At 45.9% G+C, this 25,586-nt stretch overlaps 1 protein-coding gene across 1 annotated transcript; it reads right to left on the minus strand.

Moving 5' to 3' along the window:
• Positions 1-523: 523 nt before the first annotated feature.
• Positions 524-2,122, minus strand: CAVIN3 (caveolae associated protein 3). Its single transcript, XM_004621179.2, has 2 exons — positions 1,656-2,122; positions 524-1,120 (listed from the first exon to the last, which is right to left on the minus strand). Exons 1-2 carry the CDS (start codon positions 2,040-2,042, stop codon positions 713-715), a joined length of 795 nt encoding a protein of 264 aa, XP_004621236.1. The 5' UTR covers positions 2,043-2,122; the 3' UTR covers positions 524-712.
• Positions 2,123-25,586: the final 23,464 nt, after the last annotated feature.

Here is a 25,586-nt window from a genome sequence, read left to right on the forward strand (position 1 = left end):
ACACAAAACTGCAGGGTCAAATCAATAGGATAATTGTGCCTTGGCAGGAGAGGTGGGGGGAGAAGGGACACAGGGCTTCCCAGGTTTCTTCATCATGATTAATGTTATTTGCTGGCAATGCAAACACAATTACATGATAAGTGCTTTAAAAAAGCTTGCAAAATTAGAACTGAATTAAATGACAGAAGATAGCTTCTTTTGCACACACTAAGTTTGAAGAAATTCACAACAGCAGCTCAGAAGAGTAATCTGGGGTAAAAGTGGTTTGTAGGTAAGGCCTGGAGTCCTGGTAGTGAGTATCAAAGGAATGAGAAGAGGGCTGAGACTCTGTAAGGAGCGAGAGGTCGAGGGATATTCTCTCGTGTGCTACTGGAGCAGAGCCCAGAATTCGTGGAAGCTAAAAGACATCACACCATGAATGATTTTTGAAGTCGCATTCCAGGTTCCAGCATCTGTCTGAGTCCTTGCACTGTCCTTTCCCTGCTCCCAGCCCCAGCCCTTCCCTTTCGCATGGAGTCTAGACTAGACGAAACCACTTTTATTGATGGTGGCTGCAACACCGAAGTGTGAGACAGCACAGGGTGCTAGGCTGAAGGAGCTGAGAGCAGAAGCCAGAGGCAGTGGAAGCAGGAGTCACTCCTTATTTGGGCGTAAATGCTGCATGCGGTGGAGGATTTATTTTGGGAGAAGCGAACCAAGGGGGCACCGGCCATCAGGCGGTACTCTCTATTTGGAGCACAGCCGCCTCTGCAGCCCCGGGTCTCCCGGGATCTTCCTCGGTGTTCTGCGGCGGCTCTGACTCTGCTGTGGGCTCCAGCGCCGGGGCTGCTTCGGGCTGGCCGTCGGGCTGGCCTTCAGCGCTGCGGACGGGCCCAAGGCGAGGTGGCTTGGCGGGCGTGGGTGCGGCAGGGCCCTTCCGGCTCGAAAGGGCCCTTCGCAAACTCTGGACCTTCTGCAACCCGGAGCGCCGCAGCCGCTGGGCCCTGGACTCCACTGGCTCCTCGTCGGAGCTCTCCCCGCCTTCGGCCTCCGGCTGTTCTGGGCTGGGCTCTGACGGGTCCACAGGGCCGAGGGGCTCGGGCCCTTTCTGGAAGGCGCTAGCTGGGATCTCCGCCTCCTCCTACATGTGATGGACACAGCACTGAACCGGCAGCTCGGCGCCCCGCACCGGCCTGAACCTCACGCCTTAATTACAACCCCCGCAGCATCCCTTACCCTCCCGGGGTGGAATGGGAGAGGGGTGGGAGCGGAGGGAGGGAGCGCTGAGAACCGCAGGCGTCCGTCCACTGGAGACGGTGGAGGTTGGGATGGTGGCCCCAGGGGTAAGGACTCGAGGAGGCAGAGAAATGTCGTGGGATAGGACCCACTTTCTGCATCGTAGGCTTCCCTCGGGGATGGACGGGGACTTGGAGCAAATCGTGTGGACGTGGCGTGGCTGCGCGGCCGCTGATTGGCCGGGCTGGCTGGGGCGTGCAGCGAGGGAGCCCAGGGTGGTGGGAAAGGGGTGGTGCGGCTCTGGAAGCCGGCTGCACGGTGGCGGGCCGGAGGGCGCGTCGGGAATGTGGGTGTGGCAGGCGAATGGGGGTGGGGGGAGCCCCCAGAGGGTGGCCGGGAGGCGGGAAAAGACCCCGGAGGTGGGGGCTGGGGTCACTGACCTTGAAGAGCAGGACACGGACCTTCCCGCGGGCCACCAGCAGCCCGTGGTTGGCCTCCAGCCGCTGCATCTGGGCGGCGCGGAGCACTGCGCGCTCCTGGGCCACATCGGCGTGCGAGCCCACGCGCTCCGTCTTGCTGAGCAGCTGCTCCAGCCTGTTGCTCGTCCGGTCGTGGCTGCTGCTCAGCTCGCCCAGGCCTTTCTGGATGCGGAGCACCGAGCCCGCCAGCCCTCCCTGCCTCCGTGCCAGGCCACCCAGCCGCTCCTGCAGCCCGTCCAGCATGCTGGCCAGCTTCTCCAGCAGGGTCACCACCGTCACGGCGTGCACGGGGCCTCCCGCCGCCGGCGATCCGGGCACAGGCCCCGGCTCCAACGCGCTCTCCCCCATGATCCCCGACAGCCCTGCCTGCTCTTCCCTCGGCCGCTGGCTGCGCTCTGGCCTGGGGCCGCCTTTCCCCGGCTCCACCCCAGCTCCAGCAGTGACTCAGACAGGCGGAGTTGGCCGTGCACGGAGGAGGGAGGGAGGGAGGGCAGGGGGGCGGGATGGCAGCCGCGGGGTCCCTGGGAAGCGCTTTCCCGTTCTGCCCCGCCCCGGGGACCCGTGGGGTGCAGGTTGGCCCAGAATCAGCCCCACCCCGCAGTCTCTCCCTTTGAATATCCTCTCCACGTGCCCAATCCCCAGGTATGCCTTTTTCTGGAACACACTCTTCCCAGTTCCAAAGGGCAAGCCAAGGAAAATCTGGGGTACATGGAGGTGTCAGACTATATTAACTCAGCAAAGGAATAACCAGAAGGGCCTCCGGAATAGGCCGCGCCTCTAAGGCTTGGTGGTGGTTGCACCCCTAGAATGGGCACCGTGGGTAGGGAGGTTTCTCCAATGTTCCGTTACAGATCTAAGATCATCCCTCTAGGCCCGAGGCCTTGCTTTGTGGCTGGCACAGCCAGGCGGGGCATCTGCTGGTATTTTCCTAATAGTCATTATCAGGGTTTAGCCACAGGCCGTGTATCCTGTTTCTCTGGTTCTTGGTATTGGGCAACATTAACTGGGTGCCTTTATTCCAGTTCTCTTCATTCTCATTCTCTGGGCTTCACCGGGAAAGCCCCGTGTCAGCTGATCCCTGCACAGGAAGGGCAGGAAACCTCTTCTTTTGAAACCCTGAATAGGCTTAGATCAGGAGCTGCTGCTCTCTTGAAGACTCGTTCTGGCTCTGCCTTTAGCTAATTTTAAAATTAGCTTTAAAAATAGCTTTAATTTTCTCTGGAACTCTCTGATAGTAGCTGCGTGGAGAGAAGGAGATTTGAAATGATTGCTGTGAAAAGGGAGCAAGTGAGGGTCAGTTCATGATGTGGATCATGAATTTGTCATGTCATCCTTTTGGGAATTCCCATGCCTTGTCTGATCTTAGGCTCACAAATAAGTTGTTCAAGCAATCTGCTGGTCCTTCTGTTCCCTCTCGCTCTCTTCTTCTCACCCAATCTGTGAAGGACACTAGGTAACAACTGGTGGGGGGGGGGGGCGGCTTGCATCAGTCAAGGGCAAATGATGGGAGAGGGATGGGCCTGAAAGGGCCCCCGGGCTGAATTAGTAGTAGAACAGAGGCCAAGTGCTGCCTGAAGCCTGGTGTGCTAAGTTGATGACCGACTTCTGATCCTATTGCTTAATACAAGAGAAAATGGATTGGGGCTGGAGTGATAGCACAGTGGGGAGGGGGAGGGCATTTGCCTTGCACGCGGCTGACCCGGGTTCGATTCCCAGCATCCCATATGGTCCCCTGAGCACTGCCAGGGGTAATTCCTGAGTGCAGAGCCAGGAGTGACCCCTGTGCATCACCCAGTGTGACCCAAAAAGAGAAAAAAAAAGAGAGAAAATGGATTGCCTTGAAACCTGGTGGGGATCACTCTCTCTTCCATCTGGGTTTATATTTATTGAGAGAGACCCATCTGGATGTGCCAGTTAAAAGGCTTTCAGACCGAGGGAACATAAAACGCAGCTCAAACAGTTTTTACAAATAGGAAATGCAATCCAAACATGATTGAAAAAGACTCTGGAAGAGTGATGACAGAGTGTTCATGAATCACAACCCCAATTATGGTTCTCAACACTTCTTTCAACTGTGCTTCCGGAAAAGGTGTCAGCTTCACTCTAGACTGGGAGTTACAGTATTTTCAGCTTTCACATCACTGACAAGATCAGGAGAAAAGACAGGGATATCTTGAAATTTAGAAAATTGGGCTGAAACTTAATGAACCAGGGCACATACTTTCCACACAAGACTCAGATTAAACCCAGACACCACCATGGAGAATCACCAGGTATAGCCAAAAATAAGCCTCCAAATTTAGAACACTTATTTCCCAAAAGGCAATTATTTTCCAGAAATACATGACCCAAACATTAGCCCCAGTTTTCCATTGATCTTCCCCTGGATTACATGCGCCATTCAGAATCTCAGTTCTGACTTAGTCTAGAGATCTAATAATTATCTTTTGGTGTACATAAGATCTACTTCTAGATCAGGGTAGGTTCAGTAATCACAAGAGTGTATGGATGGCATAAAATCTGTCACTGTCACTGTCATCCTGTTGCTCATTGATTTGCTCGAGCAGGCACCAATAACTTCTCCATTGTGAGACTTCTTGTTACTGTTTTTGGCATATCGAATACACCACAGGTGGCTTGCCACGTTCTGCTGTGGCAGAGATACTCTCCAAGAGTATCTTGGTAAATACTCTCGGTAGCTTGCCAGGCTCTTCAAGAGGGGTGGAGGAATCAAACCCAGGTCGTCTGCATGCAAGACAAATGCCCTACTCGCTGTGCTCATAAAATAAAAAGTAAATATTTGTGTGAAAATTCCAAGCATTGTTAGGAAGTCAGTTAAAATATCTGCAGAAAGTCGGGGCTGGAGCAATAGTAAAGATGGAAAGGTGCTTGCTTTGCACGTGGTCGACCCAGATTTGATTACCATAACTCTATACAGTCCGCTGAACCCTGCCAGGAGTGATCCCTGAGCAAAGAGGTAGGAGTCAGGCCAAAGCACAGCCAGGTGTGGCCCAAAACCAAAACCAAAACAAAACAAAATAAAATATCTACAGAAAGTCAATAATAGTATCACAAGTCTTGAGGAAGAGCCCTAGGAGAATCCAATACATTTAGAAGCAAAGAACTACTTGGGTAAATATTTTAAGACCTGGGTGAGAAAAGACAAAGAAAAAAAAAAAAAACAGAAGTGGAGAATGATATCCTCTAAAGCAGTGTAATTTACCTCAATGACTGCTATTCTCTAAATCAAGAGGAAATGCACTGATATATCACCTAAAAAGATATATGCAAGGCTAGAGAGATAGTACAGAGGTTAAAGCACTTGCCTCACATGTGGTTTGATTCTCAGCACTGCAATGGCCCCGAGAGTTCTACCAGGATCCCTAAGCATATAACCAGGATTGTTCCCTTGGCACAGCCAGATGTGACCTAACCCAATAAAAGTTAATGTGCAGTCCTAACCTCTGGCCCAAGACTATGTTCTTTGGAAATGCAACTTCTTTTTTGTTATTTTGTCTTGTTCTGGGGCCACATACAGTGATGCTCAGGGGTAACTCTTGGCTTTGCACTCAGAAATTCTCTTGGCGGTACCCAGAGAATGCCTATATGGAATACCATGGATCAAACCTTGATAGACTGTGTGCAAGGCAAGTGCCCTATTCACTATACTTTCTCTTCAAGATGTCAGCAACTTCTGATGGGATCATACTAGAGAAATGTAGACGCTTAATTTGATATAGTGACTGTCTTCATAAAAAGAAAAAAACGTGGGGTGGGGAGCAACACACAGGGAAAAGAATCTGTAACAACAGAGGCAGAGATTGGAGTTGGGTTGCCAGAAACCAGGGAATGCCAGAAATCACCAAAACTGGAAAGATTTTCCCTGGGGCTTCCAAAACCATAAGATAATAATTTAAGTTATTTTATTTATTTATTTTGGGGTTTAGGGGTTAATTTGAGGGATAAGGTCGGGGGTTCACACCCTGCTGTGCTCAGGGCTTACTCCTGGGTCTATGCTCAGGAATCACTCATGGCAGGTTTGCGGGATCATATGGGATTGCCAGGGAGCTAATCCAAGTCACCTGCATGCAAGGCGAGGGCCCTACCTGCTATATTAACACTCAGAAATCCTTATTTCTGTTGTTTTATTCCACAAATTATGTTACTTAATTTAATTCCATGTTTTTAGGCCCCGGAAACTAATAAACACACAGTGAGTTATCATGGCCCCATGGAAAAGCCTCCACTCCTCATCCCCAGCTAAATCCTCTGGAAATTAGGAATTCTCTGTAGACAGTGTGAAAAGAATCTGAAAACACCTACAGAGCAGAAACAAATCAACAATTGCCCAAATCTAGAGAATTTGCAGAAACTGTGGAATGTTGGGTAGTTAAGCTAACAAATGTTTTTTAAAACAAAAACAAAATCCACCCAGATTGTTCAGGATTTTTTTGCATACGGTAGCCCATTCTTTTCCAAGAGCACAGGAAGGGTAAAGTGGCATTTTATTTGTTTTTAATCCTCTGTCTTTTGTAAGGCTGAAACTGCCTAGAAACGGTCTGCCTCACCCACTGCACAGAGGCCCACTGTCTGCCTGTAGCGGGAACAACAGTGGACTGCTCCTTTGACTTCAAGTCAGGGTAAGAGAAACCTCTGAAAGAGGCAGATCAGATTTCAGTGCTTTAGAGGGTATCTTTCTGCACCTGTGTTTTCTCCTTTTCTCACTAGGCAGGTGCCTCACTATCTGATATTGTAAAGATGCCACTCAGAAAAGGCAAAAGCACTGCAGTCCTTTTGGGGGAGGAGGGTGGAGAAGAGAGGAGTGGTAATAGGTAGGGGATGGTTTGAGCCACACCCAGAAATGCTTGGGGTTACTGACTGCAGGCAGTGCTCAGGTCACCATATGGGATTCTGGGGATCCATCCAGGTCAGCCACATGCAAGGCAAGTGCCCTACCTGTTGTGCCATCTTTCTCTCTAATCCCACACTTCAGTTCTTGACATCACACCAGAGAGGATGAGTATGTGGTGTCAGAATGGTGTCAGCCATGAGAGATCCAGCACAGACAGCACCAGGAAGAGTGTATCAGGAGTGAAATATGTGCAATACCCCCACTACATCAGAACAGCAGCTGATGGGGGTTTTCAGCTGTATTTCTCCTTGGCATTTTCATCCACCTGCAATTTTGCATTATCTGAAAGACCCCCTACTTTGATTAGTTTTGAAAAGGAGCCTCAGTAATTGGCCCTGGACAAGCTATAGGTGATAATCTGATCAACTTTACCCCTTGGGAAGCTCTTAGGTCACAAAGAAAGTGAAAGTTTAAGTCTCTTGAGATTTCTGTTTCTCTTTCATTATGATTTGGGGAGAACTGGGGGACAGCATAGCCTAGAAGAAACAATACAGCAGACGAATTGAGGATTTGAGATTAAAGCAATGTGACCTGTCCTGTCACTGTCACTGTCATCCAATTCTCATCAATTTGCTCGAGCAGGCACCAGTAATGTCTCCATTTTGAGACTTGTCATTACTGTTTTTGGCATATTGAATACGCCACAAGGAGCTTGTCAGGCTCTGCCGTGTGGGCTGGATACTCTCAGTAGCTTGCTGGGCTCTCCGAGAGGGACAGAGGAATTGAACCTGGGTTGGCTGCATGCAAGGCAAATGCCTTACCGCTGTGCTATTGCTCCAGCCCAAGGCAATTCAACCAGCAACTGAAAGAAAAATACTGCTTTGAGAAGAATTTCTAGGTCACTCCCAGATGCTGGTGAAAAGATAAACCAGAGATTTCTGGCTTCTTTCATGAACTGAAGCCCTTTGTTTCACCTAGCAATACAGCCTAGCAGTCTGTTATTATTGTATAGAAAAGAAAAAAGTCTAAGAAAAGCCAAGAGATGGCTATGGGAGATAATTATACAAGAAACAGAAGATTCTTACTGAACCTTCCCAAGGCTGTCATCTGGAGCACCCCAGAGCAGGAGCAGGTGAGCCCCACACCTGCCCAAAGCCCCTACAGCCAAAAGCCTCCACACTCCACAATCGTGGCCATGCTCCAGGCCAGATTCCATTGTTTGAAACAAGACTCATCTGGAAATGAATATAAAACTCAGGTATGTGGGTTTTGTGACTGAAATCTCAAGGCTTCCACGGAGTCAGGGATAGGCTACTTCTTTCTCTGTCCCTATACTTCTGGAAGCCCCAGATGTCATGCACAAATCCCAAAGCCATCACCCAGCTAAAAATTTAACTCCAGCTGTTATCACCTGTTAAAAATTGTGTACTTCCTAGAGTGTACAGCCACATTCAAGGCTGCATGACATCCCAAACTCTACAACACTGATAAAACAAGAGTAGCACACCAGATTGGGTGGGATGTAATGTAGAAGGCAACCAATCTTGATTAACAAAATATAAACACAGAAGGCTTACCTGAAACAACCCTTAGTAGTCTCTTACACAAGGACTCAATGTCTCCATGGTGACATACAACAATCTTCACTTTCTTCTTAGGAAACTGTTTTTGGTTATTCTTCAAGAAATTATTTGTAATAAGCAATATAAAATAAATTATTGAGGGTCTGCTGTGGGGGCAGGTTTAAGGGGTGATTGAGAAAATTGCAGATAATGGTGGTGGGAAGGTGCAACGGTGGTGGGAATGGTGTTTATATATGGAATATCTGCAACAAATCATTATGAACAACTTTGTAAAAAGTTAATGAATTAATAAGGAAGTACTAATATAGGTATTAATATAATATATTATATATACACATACATATGAAACATGCCTAACCCTAAGCATCATTTTCAGCTGCCTGGACAAACTACAATATTCTCCAGGGAACTTGCCTTTGAATCACAAACACAGCACCGGCAGAACTACCAACTTCACAGGGAATGAGCGTCAGTGGGCAGGTACTACCTTCCACCCTTTGTCATAAGCATCCTGTCTACGGAAGGGGTAAGGCCTTTCACACAATGAGGGAGCTCTGGCTCATTGGTAGTTAAGAGAGCTGTAAATTTAAGACAACAGGAAGTGAGAATTTGCTGACTCAAAATCTAAACAACAAAACACATGAAAGGCGTGGAATAGTACATTATGGTCTTTTATAATGAGAATTTGTCACTTTTAATGTAAAAAAACTAACTCAAGGAGATATATGTATATGCACATATATATGTTCATAACCAGCAGTATTTACAACAGCTAATAACTGGAAATAACTTAAATGCCATCTACAGTTAATTGAAAAAAAGGTTTTATATAAATAGATATGTACATAAAGAAGTATTTTTTTCTTTAAAAAGAGAGAAAGGAACCAGAGATTGTATAAGATTTAAGACTCTTGTCTTGCATGCAGTGGATGCTGATTTAATCCCAGGCGTAGCATATGGTCCCCTGAACAGATCCAGGAGTAAACCCTGATCTTTCCAGAATCCACATCCCAGAGGCTTAGAAGAGGAGAATATGACATGTGAGCTCCCTGCTCACTCACCCCCAGTCTCCCAGATGAGTTTGAAAATATTATTTAGTCACACCAACAAACACAATCCAATTGCCTACTGCAAGCACCATGACCCAAAACTCGTTTTCCTAAATTGGTCCAAAGGATGTCTCCATTCCTGCCCTGTCCAATTGTCATAGCCAATGTTTAAATTTAAAATGTATTGAATTTAGGGGGCTGGAGCCATAGCACAGCAGGTAGGTCATTTGCCTTGCATGCAGCCGGCCCGGGTTCGATTCTCAGCATCCCATATGGTCCCCCTGAGCACCGCCAGGAGTAATTCCTGAGTGCACGAGCCAGAAGTAACCCCTATGCATCACCAGGTGTGACCCAAAAAGCAAATAAATAAATAAATAAATAAATAAATAAATAAATAAAATGTATTGAATTTATTGAAATTAAATAACTTCTAAAATTCAATTCTGTCATACAATACCAATACCAGACTGTGGCACACCTCTAGTTAAAAGTTCTCTGTGGGTGAGTATGTCAAGCCAAATTATCTATTGCAGTGCCCCAGGTTTCTCAGGATGAGAGAAAGAAATCTCCCATGTCTCCTGACAGCCACTTCTGAACAAGTATAAATGAAATTGCAGAGCAGTTTTTTCTTAAGGAATTGCATTGAGGGGCTGGAGGGATAGCACAATGGGTAGGGCATTTGCCTTGTATGCGGCCGACCTGGGTTCGATTCCCAGCATCCCATATGGTCCCCTGAGCACTGCCAGGGATAGTTCTTGAGTGCAGAGCCAGGAGTAACCCCTATGCATTGCCGGGTGTGACCCAAAAAGCAAAAAAAAAAAAAAGTAATTGCATTCACCTGCATTTGGGACCATTTCATGTCGGTAGAAAACAAAGGAGAGCAACTTCTGATTTGGTCCCATAATCTAGGGCCTCGATCTGTGCTCTCAAACATACATAAACCTCGGGATAAGTACTGAGGACATGGATCTTGCCTTGCATGCAGCCCACCTGGGTTTGATCCTTAGATTTAAACCTTCATACCTCATATGTTTCCCTGATTCCGGAGCACAAAGACAAGAGTAAGTCCTGAGCATTGCCAGAGCTTATAAATAAATGTATATGTATATTATATACATAATATATACCTATACCTGAGATTTTAACAGCCTCTCTTTACACATTCTTCCCAGCGGTGCCACACTGGAGGCTCTTTCAGGGTAAGGGGAATGAGACTCATCATTGTTACTGTATTTCGCATATTGAATCACTGTCACTGTCACTGTCATCCCGTTGTTCATCGATTTGTTCGAGCAGGCACCAGTAACGTCTCTCATTGAGAGACTTATTGTTACTGTTTTTAGCATATCCAATGCACACAGGTAGTTTGCCAGGCTCTGCCGTGCGAGCTCCATACTCTCTGTAACTTGCCAGGCTCTCTGAGAGGGGCGGAGGAATCAAACTTGGGTCGGCCGCGTGAAAGGCGAATGCCCAACCGCATACGCCAAATAATTATTAAAATTTATAATAAAATTATATGAAAGAAACAGCTTTACTGTTTCTAAAACTGGTACTACCAAGCAGTGGGGAGAGGGGCAGGAATGAGAGAGTGGACAAGAAGAGGCATCGGATCAACAGTGGGACAGTGCTGCGTACTTTGTGGTGGTGAAGACACAGTAACTTTGAACATCAAAACCATGAAAATTGGGCTGGAGAGATATTATAGTGGATAGAGTGCTTGCCTTTTTAATTTTAGCATTACTATATTGATCTATTTACCACCCCTCCCCCACCCCCACCCGCACACACATACACTTTTTTGAGACAGCCTGTTGCTGTCTCAAAGAAGTGGGGTCTCATAACCACAGCCCGAGTGGGTGTGTGTGCTGACAGGGGCTCAAACAGTTGGTTGCAAGGCCCTCACATAGGGTGTGATCTGGGGACTGCCCTCCTGGCCACAGCACTGGTACATCTTTTAACTGCAGTGCTCTCTGGGGTTGCATTCTTTTACTGGGGTGTTTGCACACACCAACCTGTGCACTGAAGTTCTCACACTCTGTCACAATGCTGAGCGTCCTAGATAGCAAAGCAGCCAGAGCCTCTCTCAGAGCATGTGGGTAGGAGAAGCAGAAGATTCCTCAGTATGATCATGGAAAAGGGGGGAATGTGAGAAGCAGTTAGCTCACCTCTTCTCACCTGGTCGTAAAGATTATAGGGGAGTAGGGGCTGGAGGATAGCACAGCGGGGAGGGCATTCGCCTTGCATGCGACCGACCCGGGTTCGATCCCCGGCATCCCATATGGTCCCCCAAGCACCGCCAGGAGTAATTCCTGAGTGCAGAGCCAGGAGTAACCCCTGAGCATCGCCGGGTGTGACCCAAAAAGCAAAAAAAAAAAAAAAAAGATTATAGGGGAGCATCTCTGGCCAGGAAGGATATATGGCTTAACTGAGCTAATTGGTTGACAGTATCACTTGGTGGGAAGCAGCCCTGGCCATGAAAGATATATGATTGAGTTATTGGACTAAAAGAACTACCTGGTGTTTATACGGACATGGAGTTGGAGAGTCAGGAGCCAGTACACCCGTGTCTTGTATCCTGTGTCTAACTGATAAGATGCTTTCCTGATGTATGGGAATGCTTTGCTTTCTTGATGTATGGGAATGCCTTGCTTTCTTGATGTATGGGAATTGGGACTGTCTTCCTAATTGGGAATGTTTTCTTGATATATTGTTCTTGTATGCTTTTGTTCATGTGTGAAATGTTTGAAGTTATTTCTACCTTTGGAATTGTTTATCTTTGAGCTTGCTCCTGGGGCCTGTGTGCCCACGATGGCTATATAAACCCTTGGCTGTAAGCCCTTGGGGTCAAGCTCTGACCTCCTGCTTCAGCAGGACAGCTCGGCTCCAGCTAGCTGGAATAATAAAATCTCAGTGTGTGTGTTGCAATCCCGCTGGACTCTTTGTCTCTCTGAATACTGAGGGGAGGTCTCGATCCTGACAGTGGGCTGCACTGGGTACTGAACTCATGACCTTATGCTTGCAAGGAAATCTCATTTAGGCATTTTGCCACTGAATCATCTCCCAGGCCCCTGGTTGGGTTTTATTTACTGGGTGAGCTGATTCAAACCTTCATACCTAAAGAGCCTAAGCCTATAATCAATTAACCTAAAATTATGCTAATATTTTATGAATCTTCACCACCAGATATGGATTATGCCAGAGCCTCCTCACATTCTGTCCATATTTTTCCAGATTCCTATTAGAGTGGATCATACTCAGATGCCACTTTTTTGCAACAAATGGAAGTTCGTGCAAGCTGGCTAGCCATCATCAAACTGGCTTCTCCCAGGATGAAATAATCTCCACCACTTGGAGCCCTACAGAGACACTGGAAGCAATCTCTACATTCTTGTAAGACTCTACTGCTTGAAAACTTACTTGCCAGAATCTGTTTTTCTTATAGACAAGAATCTGTTGGTTACACACAGAACAGAAACTTATCTGGATTAATTTGAGTGAAGAGTGAAGGCACATTTATTTCAAAAGAATTGGCAGTTGCCCCAGCCACCAAAGCAGTCTGTTGAAACAATTTATTGAGTCTGGAGCCCTTCCTGAATTAACAAAAGGGAGGAGCCATTAAAAGATAATCTAGCTTTATTTATTACTTCAATAGCTTTGCAAGCAGAAATGAAACCAGACCTCTTTTCTGCACAATAATGGGACCTAGTAACTCTGGGGAAAAGGCAAGATGTTCTAATTGAGGAAATAGATGGTTTTACAGTGTAGGCTTAGATTGTACTCTCTAGAAATTAATGTCTGTTCCTGGGATAGTGGGTAAACTAATATAAAATTTCTATTAATCAACTGAATTGAAATGACTCCCACTCACACATGCAGGTATATTGAAAAGGAAATTCGGCCAGCAAGATCCAAATCCACAACAAATTACTGACTCTGGGGGCTCATTTTCCTTCTCACTCTTACTCCTAACTCCATGCATATTATTCTGGAAATCTTGAGTGACCACAGGCATCCTTCTACCTGACCAGAGTTCTGAGAAGACCTCAAATTGACACACTCAGATAAGGACTTTGGGGTTTAAGTAGTGAAAGATAGAGGTAGGTGGAGTTTTGATAATGATAATAATGATGATGATGATGATGATGACATCAATGTCTTAGACTCTCTCTTTCTCTCTCTCTCTCTCTTTCTCTCTCTCTTTCTCTCTTTCTGTCTCTCCATCCCTTTCATTTATCAGGGCCACATCAAATAGAACTCTTCCCTGGCCATGCACCAGTGAAGCTCAATCAGTGATGCTTGGTGACCACCCAGACAACAGCATAATAAAATTTGAAGGTGAAAACACAATAATTCCAGATTCATCCAAGAAAGGCTTTTCCATGGGAGCAGAAATACAGTTAATGTGCTTGACTTGCATGTGGTTGACCCTAGTTCAATCCCCGGCACCACTGCTGGTCCCCTGAACCCCACCAGAAATTATTCCTTACCACAGACCAGAAATAAGCCCTGAACAGACAATTGTGGTCCCCAGTCCCAGTTGAAAAAAAAAGTTTCTTCTTTCTCCTGCAGATGTATTTCCCATGCTCATATCCTCTAATCTCTACTTGTGCTTCAAATGAACTTGTCATAAAAGCTCAAGACAAAAACACTATGGTTCTCTTCAATTAGTCCTGAGTATAATTTCATCAGGATCAAGTGGGAACTTAGGATCAAAAGGCTATCTTGCAGAAGGGAGAAATAAGACAAACCTACAGGACTAGAGCTAGTCTATCCAGGCTTCTCCTCCTGGTCTCTTACATTCAATCCTATGTATTTGCACCTTACGGCTCCCCCTGATACTGTCTGTGCCTACATTTGTTGTCATTCCAATTCAGCTCGAGTGCCTTTCAATTCACATCCAGTTGAAATTTTTCTGACATACCAAATGAGTTTCCATCCCCACCCGAAGCAGAGCCCTGGCAGCAAAGACCTCCAAAACCCAGCCACAGCCATGCTCAAGGCCACTCTCCACATGCTCAGATAAGCCTTACTCATGAAGGAACCAGAAGAGGAATCCAGGTGTGCAGGACCCGTGGCTGAGATCTCTGAGTCGGCTTGGATCGGGACTGGGCCTCCTCCACCCAGATCCCCCTTTTTCCAGTAGCTAGGCAGTCACACCCACAAACTGCACTCCCTCCCCCAGCTGTGTAATCCCATTAACGGCCAAGATCCAGAGACTAAGTTTATGGTCTAGTTCTCCCTCTAGAGCTTCACTGGTGGATGGCCAGGGAAGAGTTCTGTATGATGTGGCCTGATAAATGAAAGGGATGGAGAGACAGAAAGAGAGAAAGAGAGAGAGAGAGAAAGAGAGAGAGAGAGAGAGAGAGAGAGAGAGTCTAAAACATTGATGTCGTTATCATCATCCTCTAGGAGAACCTGGCAAGTTACCAAGAGTATCTTGATCACACGGCAGAGCCTGTCAAGCTCCCTGTGGCATATTCGATATGCCAAAAACAGTAACAATGATGGGTTTCATTCCCCTGACACTGAAAGAGCCTCCAATGCGGCATCATTGGGAAGGACGAGTAAAGAGAGGCTGCTAAAATCTCAGGGCTGGGACGAATGGAGACATTACTGGTGCCCACTTGAGCAAATCAATGAACAATGGGATGACAGTAATACAGTGATACAGGAGCTAGAGTGGTAGCACAGCGAGGAGGGCGTTTGCCTTGCACGCGGCCGACCCGGGTTCGATTCCCAGCATCCCATATGATCCCCTGAGCACTGCCAGGGGTAATTCCAGAGTGCAGAGCCAGGAGTGACCCCTGTGCATCGCCGGGTGTGACCTAAAAAGTAAAAAAAAAAAAATACAGTGATACAGTAATCAAAATGTATTACTATTATGGTTTCACCCTTAAATTTTATTATGATCTTGTCTGAGTGACCCCCAAGCACCACTGATTGAGCTCCACTGGTTTGATGTGGCCCCTATAAATGAAAATAAAAAGCAATTATTTTATTTTATTTTTATAAAGTTGTTCATAATGATATATTACACTTACTATTCCAACACCTATCCCACCACCATTACACTTTCCCACCACTATGATTTCCAATTTTACCAAGCACCACTCAAGCCAACCCAAGTAAATAATTTAGTTTATATTCCTTATTTTGAATAATTTGCTAAAAATGATCAAAAAAGATTTCCTGAAAAGAAAGTGTGTGAAGATTGTTGTATCCCACTTTGGAGCAATTAAGCCCTTGTATAAAAGATTACTAACATGTTGTTACAGGTTAAGCCTTGAGTGTTAATATTTTCTTAATGGAGATTGGTTGTCTTCTACTTTACATCCCATCCAATGTGTTATGCTACGCCTGGTATATCAGTGGTGTAGAGTATGCAATTTTAAGCTTGATGATCTTAGTCTTTCTTTCTGGCCTTAGTATAGGCCAGAAGAGACACATGAACTAGTTTGATGACTTTGAAATATACTCTAAGAGTTAAATTACCCCTTAAGTTCTTGCTGGAGGTTGATCAGATTTTACGAAACCATACTTTTCTGGAGAGCATGACATAGAGTAACTTGTGCTATTAGTTTGCACCAAATGTTTATTAAAGATGCAGATTGAAATTGGAAAAAAAAAAAAAGAAATATACTCTAAGAATGTCAGGATAATCTTAGTGACCAAATCAAGATCTAACAGGGTAATCTTGGTGACCAAATCAAGCAACCGGTATGTAATCTCCAACTTCATCAAAATTTAGGCAATTATCTTTGGGCACAATGTCTGTGATATTTTCTTGCCATCTCTTCTTTTCTAATAGGGTGAGTGGAGGTCCCAAGCAGTGGTGCAGGGGGTGGGGGTAGGGGTGGGGGCACTCCCTGGCAATTCTTGGCCAATCAAGCCTGTTGTTCGATGCTAGAGCCTGAAGATACACAGTTGACTGGGCTCTGCAGTGTCAGGGACCGTTGGGGGGCCAACCCCAGCTATGTTCAGAGCCCTCCACGTCCACATTGGGCAACACTTGGGGTTTCCAGGATGAATTCTAATACACATACATTTTCCAATAGCCATAAGTGGCTGTTTGACTTCAGCTTCTTTTTTTTCTAGCACAATTCCTTTTGCTTGAGAAGGGCCTCCCAAAGGGTTAGCATTCAAGACTGGGCCCAAATGAGCTTTGTTGTATTTCCCTCTCTCTTTTTTTGGTTGGGGACTTGTGCTCTTTGGGTCACACCAAGCAAAGCTCAGGGATTACTCCTGGCTCTGCACTCAGGAATTACTCCTGGTGGTGTTCAGGGAACCATATGGGATGCCAGGGATCGAACCTTGGTAGGCCACATGCAAGGCAAATGCTCTACCCACTACACTATCACTCCCAGCCCTGTTGTACTTTTCATCATGCTACTTCTAATCTCTTTTGTGACTATGGAGTTCTCTGACAGTACATTTGCCCAGCCTGTAAGTGCCATGGATGCTTAATTGAATTTCTTGAGTAAAATGGTGTGTGAGCACCTACTTACAGTCTTGGATCAGATCCAATCACCCAGGGGCAAAGAATGCGGTGACCTAGGTAAGTGTAGTGACTCTTACAGAATCTGTAGGCAAAGCAGACACAAAAGAGGGCTGGATAGTACAGCAGGTAGAGCGTTTGCCTTGCACACAGCTCACCGGGTTTGATTCCCAGCATCCCCGACTGGGCTCGATTCCTCTCCCCCCCTCAGAGAGCCAGCAAACTACTGAGAGTATCTTGCCCGCACAGCAGAGCCTGGCAAGCTACCCTTGGCGTATTCGATATGCCAAAAACAGTAACAACAAGTCTCACAATGGAAACATTACTGGTGGCCGTGCAAGCAAATTGATGGGCAACGGGATGACAGTGACAGAGACTATGACAACAAAAATTGCATTAGTGCATTCATAGCAGAAGCATGACAAATAGAAAAATTCAGTCAAAAGTCTATCCCTAAAGGGCCAGAAAGATAGTAAAAGGGTTAAGTACTTATCTTGCTGGCACACAGCTGACCCTAGTTCAATTTCTGCACTGCATATGGTTTCTGACTACATGCGCTCAGGGTGTAAACCCAGAGTACTGCCAGTGTGACCCAAAAATTTTTTTTAATAAAACAAAAGTAAAAATTTATTCCAGTAAGGACAAATCTTCATCTCTTTTCTAATGGAAACTATATTTTTTTAATAAAGAGAATCTATCCAATATTAAAAACTAGTAGAACCCTAGGAACAAGGTTCTAGAATATGGATAGATTATAAATTAATTAATCTGTCACTGTCATCCCACTGCTCATTGATTTGCTCATGTGGGCACCTGTAATGTCTCCATTGTGAAACTTGTTACTGTTTTTGGCATATCGAATATGCCACGGGGAGCTTGCCAGACTCTGCCATGTGGGCAAGCAAACACCTTACCCGCTGCACTATATTTAAATATAAATTAACTAATATTTAAATTAATAGCTTATCAATTTAGGGTAGGGGATTAAGATCATCAATAAAGCACTGACTTGTCAATGTGCAGCCCTGCATTTGATCCCTCGGATCAAATGTGCACGCTGGCACGCATACGCACGCACACACACACACACACAGAGGTGGGGGGAGAGGCAGAGAGAGAGAGAGGAGGGGGATTGAGAGAGAGAGAGAGAATATCTCTGTAATTGACAGACAGTCTGGATATCGACTGTGGGGGCAGCCAGGAGTCAGGTAAGACTTGGTCAAAAGAATTCCATTGTGAGACCAATTCAATTGACATCCTTGAGCCCATTGCCAATTTATCCACGAACTCACTGAGCAAGGACTCAGAAAGAAGCCTTCACTGATATGTTGGACACATCTTGTAGTCCCAGCACAGTAATCTTGGCCCACCCTTTTTCTCCAGCTCATGCAGATGGAGTCTTTTATAAGTTTAGGTCAATTTTACCTCTAACCCTGGGTGCACTGTTACATACACAACCTCACGGTGTGCACACAGCTAACACAGCAAATAGAACCCCTGACCAGTGAGGCATGAAGTTCCTTGATGAATACTAGGAGCATTTTATGTCTGTTTTCAAAATGTTCTGACAGATGGCGCTCAGTTCTCCAAATAATAAATAGCTCAATTATACATATTGCATTGACTCCCTGCTGTTGTAATGTCTTCTATCCTTACTCTCACTCTCTGGGATAATTTCCCAAACAACCGCCTACTCAAAAGCTCTTGCGTTGGGCTCTACTCAATGTCTCTCTGGGTGTGTGCAGCATGGAAAGAGGAGGTGGAAGAAGATACCAAGGATAGGACAACTGATAGCCACAGACTGAGTCACACAGCCCATTCTTACGAAATATGTCTTCTGCAGTAGTGGCATTCAGGTAGCATGAATAACTGAAGTTTCTGGGCCCTTCTGAGAGGTATAGCCAAACAATCGTTCTCCAAGACTTGTCAACACTTCAACAGGGGCAGGGGACGGGAGAGGAAGAAATAGAAAAAGAAATATTTGTCAGTAATTTTTCAACCAATAATTCTTATTGTCTAGTTCTCCCTCTCAGAAAACCTGGCAAGCTGCTGAGAGTATCCTGCCTGCACAGCAGAGCCTGGCAAGCTCCCCATGGCGTATTCGATATGCCATAAACAGTAACAATGATGGGTCTCATTCCCCTGACCTTGAAAGAGCCTCCAATGCGGCACCTTTGGGACAGACGATCAAGGAGAGGCTGCTAAAATCTCCGTGCTAGAACAAATGGAGACGTTACTGGCACTTGCTCAAGCATATCAATGATCAATGGGATGACAGTGAGACAGTGATATAGTGAATCTTTCAACCAGTCTCTGACAAAAATCACTGGATAATGTGTCCCTGGAATCACTGTAAACCCATCCCCAGGAAACACATCCTTCTAGGCCTTATGAATAATAGTTTTCCTCCTATCCACTTCTCTCTGATAATCATGCAGAGCTTTCTACAAATCAGGCATGAATGATTTAATACACTGTCAATTTGTCCTGAATGGAATTTGAAGTTGGGGTAGGTAACAGAAGTCATTCATTTTAATTGCTGCACAGTATTCTGACATGAGAAAAAAAACAGTTAAGGAACAAAACTAGCTGTGTGACCTTTGACTAGTCACAGGCCCCTCTGAATTCCAATTTCTTTCTCTGGGGTGAGGAAGAGATTTGTCCACATTCGGTTGTTCCCAGGAGCTACTCAGGGGACTATATGAGTTGCCTCTGGAGATCAAACCAAGGTCTGCCACATGCAGGGCAAGCTCCTTAACCACTGTACCATCTCTCCAGCCTCTGTGAGCTCCAGTTTATTCTAAAAATGGGGTGTAGGGGTAAAATTTCTACATTATAGAGAGATATTGTATTGTGTGAGGTCAGGTATTACAAATGTGAAATGCTTAGTAATATTTGACGTTTATTATTTTTCCTAAAAATTTCATCCTTCCTTATCTTGCATATCCACTTTAGCACAAAATCTGACTCACCTTCCCTCCCAAATATACCTCAAGTCTGTTTTTTCCTTCTTGTCCCCCTCTTTCCCTTAATTCTCATAAAATTCTCGCTTGGTTGCCTCACTGCCTCCCTGCACGCAGTCTGTTCCTCCTCTGATCCACCCCCACACCTCAGTAGCTCTCCAGAGCAATTAAACAGAAACCTAACTATTCCATCTGCCTACTTGAAACCCCCCACACACTCACTCTTCCATTAAAGGATCATGGTCAAAATCCTAGATGTGGGCTCTTAAGGTTTTTTGTCTTGTTTTGTCTGGGGACCGCCGACTGGAGTGATAGCACAGCAGGTAGGGCGTTTGCCTTGCACACGGCCAACCTGGGTTCGATTCCTCGGTCCCTCTCGGAGAGCCCGGTAAGCTACTGAGAGTATCCCGCCCATACAGCAGAGCCTGGCAAGCTACCCGTGGCATATTCAATATGCCAAAAACAGTAACAAGTCTCACATGGAGATATTACTGGTGCCCGCTCGAGCAAATCAGGACAACAGTGCTCCAGTGCCACAGTGCTTGGGAACGCACTCAGCAGTGGTCAAGGCTTACTCCTGGCTGTGCACTCAGGGATCACTCCTGGTGGGGCTCTGGGAACCATATATGGTACTGGGGATCGAACCCAGGTTGGCTGAGTGCAAAGTGCGTGCCCTACTTTCTGTGTTATCACTCCAGCCCTAGGTTCTAAGATTCTTAATGACATTTTCCCATATTTATTTGTCATTTTTTCTAACCATCCTCCCAGAAACTCCTGCCTGACCTCTCTATCCGAGATAGCACAAAGATCCTTCAACACCCCAGGCTCTCCAAACTCCCCACATAATTACTCTCACTTCTGCTTCTACCACAGACAACTTCCCTCATTTTTGTCTCGCAAACACGAGGGCTCTACTCTGAAAACCCTATATATTTTTTTTTTTTTTGCTTTTTGGGTCACACCCGGCGATGCACAGGGGTTACTCCTGGCTCGTGCACTCAGGAATTACTCCCAGCGGTGCTCGGGATGCTGGGAATCGAACCCGGGTCAGCCACATGCAAGGCAAACGCCCTACCCTCTGTTCTATCGCTCCAGCTCCAGAAAACCCTTTTTCTTCTCTGATTTTCACAGCCTCTCCAGCCTTGTGTTGAGAACTCACAAGCAGCCAGGCTCAGGTGTACTCCTGGTGTGGTGCTCAGTGATTATTTCTGACAGTGCTTAGGGACCATGCAGAGTTGAAGGGGGCATTCTGGCCTCCTGGATGCAAATTATACACTCCAGTCCCTTGCTATCTCTCTAGCCTTTGTTTATGTTCATGTTTCACTCCCAAGGCTGTAGACTTCTCAGCAAGAGTAACCTTGTTTAGTCACCCCTATCTCCTAGCACGAATTCTAATATGTATTGGACATGAATGTGCTGAACCAATGAATGTGTTTGTAAATGAACCAATAACTCAAATTCTCACAGCATTTAGGAGCTGGTCTTGTAATAACAGGACTCAGCCTCTAGGTGGCCTCTAGGTGGCCTGCGCTTTGTGCTGGGGGGGGGGAGGGGCTGCCTAGGCCAGCTTAGCCTGGTAGCTCCCAGCCTCCTGGGAGTCTGGTCAGAGGGCAGCTCATTTGCCCTCAACCCTAGCGTACCTGCTCACACCTGCTCACACCTGCCCGGCACCTGGGGACCGAAGTCAGTTATCCCTCCTTGTGTGAAGCTGCAGTGCCATCTACTAGTCACTAGAAGACCTGCAGGTCAGGCTAGAAAGGGAAGAAAGAATTACCATGTGGGTTTTTTTTATTTGTTTCTGTTCCGTTTGGGGGTTTATTTTTGTCTTTTGGTGTTTTTGTTTGTGGTGTAAGGGGTGAACCCAAAGTCTCACATGTGCAAAGCAAGTGCTCTGCCGCTCAGTTCTGTCCCGGCCTCTGGGTGCTGTGCTTGAATCTGGCCGTGAATCTCAGCTGTTGGACCCACACAGGAAGTTTTACCCCGCTGAGGGAGGTTAAGGGAGGGAGTCCTTCATTTATATTTCCCTTTAGATTCTCAGCCATGTCTCCGGTTTGTTTCAGTTTGTTTTTGTTCGGTTAATTTTTTGGTTTGTTTTTACCTGGGCAGAGCCAGGATCCCTACTAGCAGTGCCCTCCGAAATTAGTGACCTAACTCCTTCTGGGTCCTCTCAGAAGTTGAGTTTTTCACTCAGGAGCTACCGAACAAGCACACTCTGGATTTATGACATGAACCTCTTCCAAGCTCTGGTGACCATATGCCCTCTCCAAGTTCTCCAGTAAGCAGAAACCCTGACTCAAACCCCTCAGTGGTCAGGGAGCTTTTCTCAGCTCTTCAGCATTGAAAGGATTTTTTCAGTCCCCTCAGACACCACAGCCCCTAGGCCCCAGCACTGTCCGTGACTGGGAATCCTCTTTTAAACATCTCAGTGATGCATCCCAGCCTCAACGCCTGCGTGAAACCACCCAGGTCCCTCAGCTACCAGAACTCTTCCCTTCCTTGTCTCAGCAGCCAGGCAATCCCTCCCAGTCTCTTGCTGAGCCCGGACCCCCACTCAGTGCCCTACTTCTCATCCAGGAATCACAACAGAGCCCCTCCCACAGTCCCTCATCAGGGACAGGCATCTCAGTCTTCTGACAAGAAATAATCTATGTCCTTACGAAAACAGAACATGGAACTGAAACAGAGGGTGTGGGGGGCACAGGGGGCCAGCATGGAACTGAAACACAGGGTGTGGGGGGAGATTTGTAGTTTTTAAGAAACTTGGTATTTGCAGAAAAGCATCAATTTGTGTATGTTGGGACAAAACTGAACTGAATTGACCTTTGCAGTTATTTTATGGTTTAACTGTTTTTATTTTACTTTGAATGACATGTGAAGACCACCATAATCTCTTAACTTTAACTGTCTTGAAACTTGTCCCATTCCCTCAGGACCCGGCACCCACCCTGTGAGCCCTCATCACCAAAGGCCCCTAATTAAGGTTCAGTGAGCATAACAAGAGTTAGCAAGTCCCTTCAGATCACCGTGCACCTTCTGCTCCCTGTGGTCCCTGGAGGAACCATAAAAGCCTCCTGCCTTCAGAACTTTGGCCTCCCGCTTTGTCCCTAGGCCCGTTAGACAGACATGGGTCACAGCTGTGTCCCTGAGTTGAGGTCTCATGAGGAGGTGTAGGTCATCTGAGTTAATTGGTAGTCTCAGAGATGATCCCCCAAAAGGCCAAGTTTGACCACCCTACTCCAACCCACATGCACCAGGGGTGATTAACAGTAAGCCCCTTCAAAATATTGCTGCCGCAGCACTAATCCACATAAGCCTTAGAGCAGATAAACAAACTTCCACCTTACCCCCAGATCCCCTGGGAATATAGTATAGGATCCAAAGTAAATGTTGCTATGGGAGAAATTAATGGATGGGTAACTGATTCAGTGTATTTCCTTACCAGCTCTCCCAGATTTGTTTCCCTGTTTGGGCCTAGGGTGGGCTCCACTGCCCTTTGCCAGGGTATCCATGGAATCCTTTTCAGTCAGTATAAACTAGTGCCTTGGGTCCCTAGCCTTAAGTCACTACACCTATTTCCCCTCTTCTAAATAGTCTTTAGCATAAAACTTTGTTTCTTTGTGTGTGTGCGTGTGTGTGTGTGTGTGTGTGTGTGTGTGTGTGTGACTGTTTGGCGTCCACACCCAGCAGTGCTCAGGGTTTGCTCCTGGCTCTTTGCTTAGGTATCACCCCTGGCAGGAATAAGGGGACCACTTGGGATACTGGGGATCAAACCTGGGTCTACAAGGCAAGGCAAACACCCTACCCACTGTACTATTACTCTGGCCCCATAAAATTTCCTTTCAGAGGGACAAGAGAGGTAGGGCACATGCCTTGAATGTATCTGACCCAGATTTGGTCCCCAGAACCCCATGTGGTCACTCCAATCCCCCCCCAGTAGTGGTTCCTGAGCACAGAGCAGAGTAAGCTCTGACCACAGTCAGGTGTAACCCAAAACACAAAAACAAAAAAGCTCCCTTTTAGAAAAACAAGACCATCTCCTGTTTATTAGCCATGAGTTTATTTAGTTTATTTATTTTGTTTATTCAATCCAAACTTCATTCATCCATTCATTTATTTATTCATTCTTTGCACACATCTATTGAGTATTACTTAGTGCTTTGAACTAATTATTGAGGACACATTAAAGAATAACATAGTCAAGATGGATCCTTGCTCCATAGAACTTACTTCCAAATAGTAGGCAGAAATGTCACGCAAACTCCATGATTATTCATTTAACAAAAAAATGCAATGCTACAAAGAATATGGGCTTAACATGCATCTAGGCTGTACACTACACACTCTGGTTGAAATAAAGGAGAGGTAAAGGCATAAATTCACTGTCAGAGTTCAAACTTAGAACTACTGCTTGGAAATGGAGATCTCTCCCTCACTCCAGATAAAATGTTTTGTTTTGTTTTGTTTTGTTTGAGAGCCACATTCGGCAGTGCCCAGGGCTTACTCCTGGCAGCACTCAGGATCACTCCTTGAGGTACCCAGGGGACCATGTGAGGTGCTAGTGACTGAATCTGGGTCAGCCATGTGCAAGGCGGCAAACGCCTTGCTTGCTGTATTTTCTCTGTAGCCCTCTAAATTAAATTCTTTTTGTTTTTGGTTCATTTGTTTGGGGACCATACCCAGAGATGCTCAGAGGTGACTTCTGGCTCTGAAATCAGAAATTATTTCTGGCAGAGCCCAGCAAACTACCAAGAGTATCCCGCCTGCACGGCAGAGCCTGGCAAGCTCCCCGTGGCGTATTCAATATGCCAAAAACAGTAACAAGAAGTCTCACAATAGAGACGTTACTGGTGCCCGCTCAAGCAAATCGATGAACAACGGGACAGGACGACAGTGCTACAGTGCTTGAGGGACCAGATGGGAAGCTGAAAGTTGAGCCTGGGAGGCCACGTGCAAATGAAGCACCCTACCTGCTATACTATCTCTCCAGTTCTCTAAATAAAATTCTTAAGAACAGAAGCTGGAGCGATAGTACAGTGAGCAGGACGTTTGCCTTGCACATGGCGAACCCAGGTTTGATCCCCGACATCCCATATGACCCCTCGAGCAAAGCCAAGAGTAATTCCTGAATGCAGAGCTAGGAGTAGTCCCTGAGCATTGCCGGGTGTGATTCAAAAAAGAAAAAATATATATTCTTAAGAACATCACAAGCCCTCTAAATTAAATTCTTAATTAAGAAAAGATTAAGAAAAGACTGAAAAAGATGAAAAAGCTAAAGGAACTTAAAGAAGCCCAGGGAACAGACGAAAGTATCAGGACTGGCATGTTAGACTAACACAGAGAAGCCAAACAAAAAAGCAAATTTTATTTAAAATGTTTAGCAGCAGAACTGCCACGCAGTACTGTTTAGGGAGTGAAAACAAGGAGGCCAGCAGCATTTCTTAGAGTCAGAGCAAGAAGCATACTGGTTTCATAATCAGACTCACTCATTCATTCATTCATTCATTCCTTCATTGTCCACTATCCAATGCCAGGCTCTGGACAGTTGGGATGCAGCAACTAACCAAAAAACTTGGTTAGGAAAGCAAATACACAGCCAAACAGAAAAATTACTTCCAAACATCTGCATAAGAGCATAAGTGGTGACGGCCTACTACAGTAGCCTATAACAATGTCACCTTTATTAATTTGGGAGAGGAAGCGGAACATCACAAAGAGGACTCAGAACTTCGCCAAAGCCTGTGTTTCGTGAGCAGCAGTCAGGAGTGGGCAGGTTCCTAATGCACCGTGGTGGTGCCAATCTCAAACCATCATGAGGATTTAATGCTTTTATTTATTTATTTATTTTTAATTTTACCATCAGCTTTAATTTCCTGCAAAAAATTCCTTCCCGGGCTGAGATAAAATTAGGTTTAACCTTTGAGAGTGCGTATGAATATGGATGTTATACATC

Source organism: Sorex araneus, chromosome 6, assembly GCF_027595985.1.
Source record: "Sorex araneus isolate mSorAra2 chromosome 6, mSorAra2.pri, whole genome shotgun sequence".
Lineage (NCBI taxonomy): Eukaryota > Metazoa > Chordata > Mammalia > Eulipotyphla > Soricidae > Sorex > Sorex araneus.

Coding starts and splice junctions, on each gene's coding strand:
- CAVIN3 (XM_004621179.2), bottom strand. CDS start 2,042: ATGGGGGAGAGCGCGTTGGAGCCGGGGCCTGTGCCCGGATCGCCGGCG. Junction 1,121..1,655: donor TCCGTGTCCTGCTCTTCAAG/GTCAGTGACCCC, acceptor CATCACATGTAG/GAGGAGGCGGAGATCCCAGC.